This window comes from Mangifera indica, chromosome 15, assembly GCF_011075055.1.
Source record: "Mangifera indica cultivar Alphonso chromosome 15, CATAS_Mindica_2.1, whole genome shotgun sequence".
Classification (NCBI taxonomy): domain Eukaryota; kingdom Viridiplantae; phylum Streptophyta; class Magnoliopsida; order Sapindales; family Anacardiaceae; genus Mangifera; species Mangifera indica.
In genome coordinates this window covers 12,199,795-12,209,902 of record NC_058151.1, presented here as the reverse complement: position 1 = coordinate 12,209,902, position 10,108 = coordinate 12,199,795, and the positions used below count along the sequence as shown (strand labels likewise).

The following is a 10,108-nucleotide window of genomic DNA, read 5'->3' as shown; positions in this document are numbered from 1 at the left end:
TGGGAAATCACTACATTTTTCGGGAGATGGATCAAGGCAGGCAAAGAAGGAGCTGTTGAGTCTAATCACATTGAACAGTAATATTAACAGAAGCGCAAATGCAACATTCTAGCCTCACAAAAATTGACTGGATTATTTGCATGAGCTGCAAAATCAAACTAAACTTTTTCCTTTGATATGACTTGTCTTTTGTGGAATTCGTTGAAGGACAAATTCTCTTCACACCCAGAGTTTGAAAAACTCACAGATTTCACACACTAAATTCTTAGACTACAAGTTTCCACCTGAAACCTAACTTTATTAATGGAAAAAAGGCTTCGACACACATTCGAACAAGATATAGAAAGTCTCTTCCTGTGATTTTGTTGAAATCACACTAGGACAAGCCTCAGGTGGGATTTTGACAAAATTAGAGTAAAAAATATGTGATCTTGTAGGATTGCACTAAAAAAATATGTGATCTTATAGGATTGCACTAAAAAAATATGTTATCTTGTCCGATTCTACTTGTTTGGTGTGATTTCGACTAAATTAAACTTATCTAGTAAGATTAGGCTAGATCACACATTTCCTAAAGCAACTCCAATAAAATTCTAATCAACAATTTTTTTCATTATAATTATTTTTTTTAATTTGGGGAGGGGAAATGACTTTTTTGCTATTAAAACCCTTAATGGAGTTAGCTAGGTTTTAGGTGATGATTTGTGGTTTTGGCCAAACCTTAGATGACAGATAGTAATTTGCTCTTGACTAAATGGGGCCAACCAGAAGAGATTAGATTTGATTTTATTCTTAAGTATCTTTTAGTTTCAACTCTCCATCTTTCTCCTGTACATGCATATCTATCTCAATCTGATCTTCTGTAGCCATCCTGGAACCATTTCGGGAATGATTTGTCTATATCAAACATCAATTGTCTTTCACGTCACAGCCAAGAAGACATATATCCATTAACATAGAAAACAACTTAAATTACATGTTTAGGGTAATTTTGAGTGATAAAAGAAAGAGATTTCAAATATGAAAGTAAATGTTCAAATCTTCTAAAATGACATTTTAAAATTAAACTCTTAACTTACTTTATAAATTCACTTGCTTGGATTGGTTGGTTTTTACCTTGAAGCAACAATCGAGCTCAAATAAGGTTTAAAGCATGGTGGGTTGTAATAATCTTGCTTGAGTATAAAGATAGAGATTAAAAAACTTCAACTGGGGTCAATATGTATCAACTTGGAAGCTGTGTATGGAGAAGGAGTGGAAATATTCATATTGAAGATGTCAAATATTGTCTCCCACTAAAAGAAAGATGATGTGGAAATGCACTTTCCATTAGACTATACTATTGCCTTCAGCTTTAAGAAAACAAATTCGATTTTCACTTACCCTTCTGTCCCTTCCACACTTGCCTTCAAAAATTTAATTATTTTCTTCCTCCCATTATCAACAGTGAGCTTAAACACCACACCGAGCCGCCACGTCTTAAATAAACCCTAATGTAGTAAAATGTAGAAGTTCAAACGCAGCTTTCACCTACTTCTGTCAAAGATTGTTGGCTAATGCCATCATATTATATAAAGATAATTGAAGACTTTTATGGGACTTCGAAAGGAAAGCCAGCTTTTTTATGGCTTGCCATGTGGTGTTTCCTTTGAAGCTTTTAAATTATTCAACCTGTATTTATTGTTAATTTGTTATACAATAAAATCATCTATACCCAATTTTGATTATCTAATTGGATAATTTGATTATATATTATTATATGATTGAGTGATTTTGAAAAAAAATATCATTTAATCACCTGATAATACATAATTTAAGTATGTATTTAATTGAATATTTAAAAATAGATTTATATAATATTACTCTTTCCAGAAACTGTGATACACGATGCAATTGTGTGGTAATTTTGCATCAATAGAACATGTTGCGTATTGATCAGGGGAAAATATGCAAATCACAAACAGTCAATGACTTGAATAAGGTGACATCCTGACCCACCAAGTCATTTTGATGCTTGGTTAATTGCTATAATTAGCTGCAAGAAAATATAAAATCAAGAGAGAAGAATGAAGACTAATTATAGCCACAAACCAAGTATATATTGATGATAATCTGATATAACATATTGAAATTGGCAGACAACCAACAGAAAAGGAGAATTGTTCATCAAGTCAAGAAGGCTTTGACCTATGAGGTCCTCCTTATTGAAACGATTTTCTCTTTCCATTTCTTGAAATAATTTCCTTTATTATATATATCCATTTATAACTGCCATGTTACCTTGTATGACCATTTTACTGGGATTTAAGCAGTGATTGAGGCTGGAAAATCTGTGATATGCTAATGGATTTTCTTCTGATTATTAATCAACTTTTGTACATGCCTCTGTGTTCATAGACTTTCCAAGGAGACAACCTAGCTGTAATTTTTTGAGCCATGGTATTGTCTTATTGTTGTATTGAGATAAACTTTTTACAAGTCTTTTAGACAGAGGGTAACTTTTTGCTTTTGTTGAATTGGATTGGTCTAATCCTAGAGAAGTGTCCTACGGTACAATCAGAGTTTACTTTTTGCATAGAGCTTTGATGTCTTTGCTTTTTTTGGCAAAGATGAGCATGGGCTGTTTTCTGGGTTTTCTTGTTCCGAGTCTCTGGCTTTGTTTCTGTTGTTAATACAAACTTACTGGACATTGGTGTAAAGATGATAACTATGAATATTAATTAGTCACTGTCACCTTCTCTAAATTCTCTGCAAGCAGATCTTTGTTATTTATTATCAACTGAGTCTTCATGAGGTGCACAAGTAAATAATAAAGAAAATGGGATCACTTATAATGAAAAAATGAAGAAAACTTTTCACACTCAGCAACAATTTACAGATTCTCGCAAACTGCTAGTGTTATGAGTAACTCCAAATTAAGCTATTGGTAGAGATGTCAAATGGGTCGAGTTGAATCGAGTTTGGTGGCAAGTGCAGACTGAGGCTGAGGCTGATGCAGGCTTGGCCAGGTAGGTTGGATTGTCATCGCCGGCCATGATGACAACAATCTTCGGCTCCATCTCCAACTGCATGTCAACTACTTGCTTCACTGATTCACCCTGATCATGATGATCACTGCCTGACGAATTCATGGAAGATCTTCGATAAGAACAAGCTAGAATTATCAAAGCTATGGCAATGAGCCCCAGCATGGCTCCCAACCCACCAAACAGGTAAGGAACCGGAGAGTTCCAATGCCCCAATCCGCCATTAACACCACCTGAAGTTGAGTTGCTTGCAGTCCCCATGATTCCACAACGTTTAATGAAGTTGGAAGTGCAAGTTTAGGAGATTGATATCATTAATATTTATACCAGAAAATTGAAGATTATTAAGACAAAAATCAAAAAGTTATTGCGTAATGAAAATTTTATTAAAGATACCAAATTGTCCTTTGTTTTGGATAACAACATAATTTTGTGCACCCACTTTTGACGTATACAGATAGTATAAAGTAATATCTAATCATGTATCAGAGTATATTTATTCCACTTTGTTGAACAAGATTCTTTAGTTATAAAAAAAAAAATTTAATCATGTATTAAATTGAGTATTTAAAACTGAATACATATAACATTACTTATTATTATTCAATTGTAAACATATATGTTATTTGAGCAATATTATATATACATATTTTTGAATACATAGATTATATATCATACATATAGTTTATCTTTAATTTAAAATCACATAATTATATAATAACACATTATCTATATATGTAATTATATAATCAAAAGTATATATGAATAATTGTATTTGTGTTGTTTAGCTGGAATCCACTTAACATCATTTGAAAATAATATATGCCACATTCAATTATCTTACAAATGAAAGACATTAAAGGTGGAAATGGGTAGTATGGTAAATTTGATAGGGTGGAAATTCATGTGCCATGGATGAAGCAACCAACCGTAGAAAGAGTATTAAATGTGAGTCATGCAATTTCTCATAACCTTATATTTTATAAAAGGATTTTTCTTTATCCAAATTATAAGACCCCACAAAACGTGTCCTTCTGGTTCAAGTATTCCTCATTTTTTCTTCTTCATACACCACCAGATTTCTCTGAAACATGATTTGCCGTATTTTTTAAGCAAAACCCAAATATAATTTAACTTGAGGGAGTTGTTTCGGAATTGTCTGGCAACTTTGCACACGATTTAAGCCCTGAAAAGAGATACCGCATTAATTAAGTTGACTGTGATACATAACGATGAAATTGAATCCATTTTAAGGCATCTAATTAAACAACTCATCTTATGGATTAAAATTTGAAAGATAGTCATACACTCCCAAATATTATGAAGAGAATGTTATGTAGAGTCAATTTTGAGTATTTAAATGACACGTCATTATATAATTGAATATTATTTTTTTCATAATCAAAATAAATTAATTATATATAATACATCATTTGAATAGTCAATTGAGTATTCAAAACTCGGTACCCATTGTTTTATTATATTATGAAACATAGATATATAGAATAAAACTATGTATACAAACAAATTGTATAACATGTATGTACAAATTCTAGTGACAGTTTGTGATTGAGTGATGCAATTATTCACTTTTTTTCTTACTTCAAAATCCCCTATTTAAATACTAACAGATCAAGTTGTATAAATAAATTTGTATAATTTATTTATACATGTAATATTACTCAAGCATATATTTTAGAGCATTCTTTTAATTGAGAAGTGTGACTTTTTTTTTTTGTAGTATGATATATGTTGGAATATTTTAAAACAACACTCCATTTTATTCAATAACTAATGGTTCTCTTAAATAGCCAAAAGACATGAACAGAAACAAGCTGAAAAATAGCAACTAAATATAAGTGCCTAAAGACAAGGAGCGGAACATGAACGTGCAACAACAAACTAATGTAAGTGCCTAAAGACAAGGACTGGGATGTGAAGTGTGATCGTGCAGCAACAAACTTATCTGAAAAACTTGGGATTACAAAATAGACTTATTCAACAATTCCTCCCTTAAGCCCAAAGTTTTCTGACAGAGAAATCAACAACAATTATAAGTGCAGAGACACCAAGTAGCTTCCGTAGCTTCTGAAATGCTGATAACTTGAGGGACTTGGTAAAAATATCAGCTATCTGGTCTTCACTTCTGCAATACATGAGTGGGGACTGGGGGTATTTTGCGAGCGAGCAGAGCACGAGGGCGTGCTCCATTTTTAGTGGGGGAGAGTTTGTCACGGGCTCAGGTTGGGAGTCGTGGCAAGGCTTTGGGCAGTTAGGAGATGGTGGCGATCTTGAAAGTGAGTATGCGCGGTCATTGGGTTCGAAAGGCAATATCTGCTATTGGGAGTGCTCCAGCCACGGGGCGTGCACAATGCTGCTCCTCCAGCATTGAAGAGGGGACTAGGCCAACCCTGCACAAACTGATCAGGAGCTGGAGTCGCTTCCCTGATGAGTCTGAGGCAGGACGAAACCAGTGATTTGATGCCATAATATGGGCGCATGCAAGGCTGATCCTCGAGACGGTCCATCGAGGATGCCACACAGGCTAGTTGAGGGAATTAGCCCTGTGACAATATATGAGTAGTGTTATATATATAAACAATAATATATCATCATATGATTTGATAATTTTAAATTAGAGATAAAATAATATTCAATTACATAGAGATATATCATTATTTGTGTACAAAATCGTATATATTATTTATGCATATAATTTTATTGATAATATATCCCTGGCTATGAAATAATCAAAAGTAGTATCTTTGCATTGGAGATTTGTTTTGATTTTTTTTCTATAATATTAGTGGAAGTATATAAAAGGAAATTTTAATTAGATGAATGTGAATGTTCAAAGGAATATAAAGATAAATGAAGGAACGAATATTTTGAATATTGGAAGCAATCAAGTGGGATAAGATATTGACATTTATCTAACTATCACACACCTGATTGCTGATCCTAAAAACTTCTATGAAACCCATGAAATTAAATTATTGAATGTTTTCACATTAATATGCATGACAGGTACATCATTACGATTAAGATTAGATTTAATCTAAGCTATTCAAATTTAGGTTAAACGAATCAAGTTTGAACTAATGATTTGATTCATTTTCATAAACGAGCATATTCAAATATTCAAATTTGAATTTATTCAAACCAAATTTAAAGTAAAATTGTTTTTTAGTTAAGTTTGAGTTGAATCAATTTCGAATTGGCTCTATAGATTTAAATTCATCTTGAGTTGGGTCTTGTTTAGATTCATCTTAAATTAGATCCAACCTTAAATATAATAATTCATGACTTACTATGACGGGGAGTTGAGTTTGGGGTAATATTTGATTATCTTAGTAATCTATTTTTTTAAAACAGGTATTACCTTATTTTGTTTATCATGTAATAAACAATTTTGATCCTCTTGTAATTACTAAAGTGATGTAATAGTCAGGCAAATTGTCATATTTACTTTAGGTATTAGAAGATCAATAAAATTATATGTACAAATGATAACATGTCGTCTTGTAATTAAGTAATTTTAAATTAAAGATAAAATAATATCTAATCATATGATAATACATCATTGTTTGTATTTAAATTTGTATTCATTATTTATGAACAAGCATAGTGCTACTCTTAAAAAATTATTGAAGTAATATTAATTTCGTTACAAATTTGCCCTCACTTACTAAAATTTTATAACAAAACTACTCTCAATTTCAGTTAAAACAATAAACAACATAACTTGCAAATTTAGTTAATTTCATTATTTGACAATATGGTAAATTAAAAAATAATTAAATTAATTAATTTTATTATTTGACAACATAAAAAAACTAAAATATGACTAACATAGAGAATAATTTACAACATACCAAAAAAAAAAACCTAAAACATGTTAATTTAACTAAATACAATACCAATTTAAAACTAATAATTTTTTAAGGGTATTTAAGTAAAACAATATCTCAATATTTTTTTTTATTTCTACTAACCAAACACATTAATTATAGATATATGTTAATATTACCAAATAGAGTATTAATTATACTCAGTAATCTTTTAAGTAATCTATCTTGATAGTAATATTTCACCTTCAATCAAATTATATGCACATGTTTTTTAATACACAATTAAGTATAAAAATTATATGTTAAAATATAATTAAATGATTTTAAATTTAAGATAAAATAATATTTAATTATATATAATATATTATTTATGTATTTAAAAATATATATTTATAATATTATTTTTTTATTTTTAGTAATAAAAATTTATCTGAAATCAGATATACCCAAACGTTTTAATCTTCACAAGGCAATGGTGAAAAGGCAGCTTTGGTCAAGCCTAGTTCACTTAAATTTCAATTCGATATTACCAGTCCAAGCCCAGCTAATAGATAAGCAATGGGCCAACCACTTTGTCCACTGAAATTTGTAACGTTCCAATTAAAGAGTGAGCCGCAGAGCTGATAAATTTCATGCTTTTCAGCTATTTGGTTGCCTTCAAGTCACGAGCTTTAGTAATATTACGAGCCTACGGGTTAGGCTTTTAGTAGAGTACTTCTTTAGGTAATTTAGAAGTGTCTAACTCAGGATAATAAGCCTCTAAAATCATAGTGAGTTAAATCAATTAGTGACAATATTGAACATAATAAGGAGCATGCGTTGAATAGTTAAGAATTGTTCTTTATATGAAAATTAACTTAGTGTCTCTCTAATGATAGGTTGATATCAATCATGATAAGGGTTAGAGTTGAACCCAAACTAAGTTGATTCAGTTTCAAAAGTCAGTTTGACTTAGTCTTAGAAGTCAACTTGGTTGAATTTAACTCAATTCAAATTTATTTAGTTTAATTTGAGATAAGTTCGAGTTAAAGAGTTAACTCGTTTTTTAAACCAAACCGAATAATTTTTTATTGAAATAGAATTTGAACCTTTTTTTTTTTTTGTTTAACAAACTCGAATCAAACTCAAACTGGACCTTCTTTATTCTAATTAAACTTGAACTAAGAGTATTCAAGATTGACTCTGTTTATATCCACCTTTAAGAAGAGTGTGCATTTACTTATCAAAGCACCCATGCTTAGCATAGCAAATATCTCAATTGATCACATATCATTCATTTGTGTAAAAAAGTGAATAATTTCATAAGTACTACTTATAGTTTAGAAATTAGGCAATTGTTATACAATCAGATTTCTGTTTAGTCAAACTCACATAAATGACATTAAAGAGTGTTATCAATTTGTATTTACCGAGTTTGAATATTAATCAAGTTCCAGATTATTAATCGTCCAAAAATCGCACAAGAACAGTATAAAATCACAATCCACAAAGAATCAACACAACAATATACTTTATTCGAGTTCAAAGATTAGAACCCCACATCCAAGGCAGATAAATCCTCTAGCAAATTCCACTACAAATCGAAAGAGTACATTTACAGAACCTAACTCGCTTCAACTCAACCAAACAGACCACAATCACACTCAAAACTGAGAACCACAACAAGCACAATGTTGACTTGAAGACGAGAAGGCCAAATCGATAGAGAAACAAGTGTATTTCTCTTAGAATTGAAAACCCTAACACCGAGAATATAGAAAGCTAGAGAGAACTCAAAACCTCAAAGCCTTATGTGTTTTTCCTTTCCATTTAAACACTTTGTGAATCATTGAAGATCTCTGTAACACTAACATTTAGTCCTAACTTAGAAATAATTCCCTTTAGCCACAGTGCTTCCTTAACAGCTTCAGTCAATGTTATATATTCAGTCTCAATTGTCGAAAGTGTCACAATGTATTACAAATTACACTTCCAGCTCACAACATTTTCACCAAAGGTGAAAACATAACTAGTGAGGGATCTCCTTTTATCAAGATCAGTTGTAAAATATAAATCATAAAATCCTTTCACATAAAACATATTAGTAGCATCAACAGTATAAGACAAGCCATAATCAGATATACCTTTTAAATATCTCAATAACCATTTGTTGCATTCCAATATTCTTTACACAGATTACTCATAAACCTATTAACAATACTAATTGCATATGTTATATTTGGCACCTATCATTGTATACATTAGACTCCCTACCATATTAGAATATGGTATATTCTTCATGAATTCAGATTCATCAAAGGATAATAATCCAACAGATTTTAATTTAAAATAAACACTCATAGGAACATTCACACATTTTGCATTAATCATATGATATAATTTAAATACTTTCCTAATATAAGCAGATTGAGATAAAGTCAAACATTATTTTCAATTTATTCCTACTTATATCTATACCTAATATTCTTTGCAGAACCTAAGTCCTTCATCTCAAATTCAAAATTCAATATATTTTTCAAATCAAGTAGAGTATCCATATTAAGACCTAAGTCCTAATATAAGCAGATTGGCAACTATCATTGCATACATTAGACTCCTTACCACATTAGAATATAGTATATTCTTCATGAATTTAGATTCATCAGAAAATGATAATCCAACATATTTTAATTTAAAATAAGCACCCATAGGAACATTCACACATTTTGCATTGATCATATGATATAATTCAAGTACTTTCCTAATATAAGTAGATTGAGATAAAGTCAAACATTATTTTCAATCTATTCCTGCTTATATCCATACCTAATATTCTTTGCAGGACCTAAGTCCTTCATCTCAAATTCAGAATTCAATATATCTTTCAAATCAAGTAAAGTATCCATATTCTTAAAAGCTATAACCATGTCATTCATATAAATCAATAAGTATACAAAACTATCATTTTCAATTTTCTTAAAATAAACACAATGATTATAACTATATCTGGAAAATCCAATTGATAGAACAAAGTCATCAAATCATTTGTAACATTGTCTAAGAGACTATTTAAGACCATAAAAAAATTTATCAAGTAAATAAACCTTATTCTCATTACCAGGTTTCACAAACCCCTTAGGTTGTTCCATGTATATTTGTTCTTCCAATTTTCCATGCAAAAAAGCAGTAATAACATCCATTTGTTCTAATTCTAAATAAAAAAGAACAATAACAGACAACATTAGTTTAATA

General features: G+C 30.5%; 1 protein-coding gene across 1 annotated transcript; it reads right to left on the bottom strand.

The window, feature by feature from the left end:
- Positions 1 to 2,735: 2,735 nt before the first annotated feature.
- LOC123198320 (protein GLUTAMINE DUMPER 2-like) lies at positions 2,736 to 3,313 on the bottom strand. Its single transcript, XM_044613005.1, has one exon. It carries the CDS (start codon positions 3,285 to 3,287, stop codon positions 2,916 to 2,918), a length of 372 nt encoding a protein of 123 aa, XP_044468940.1. The 5' UTR covers positions 3,288 to 3,313; the 3' UTR covers positions 2,736 to 2,915.
- Positions 3,314 to 10,108: the final 6,795 nt, after the last annotated feature.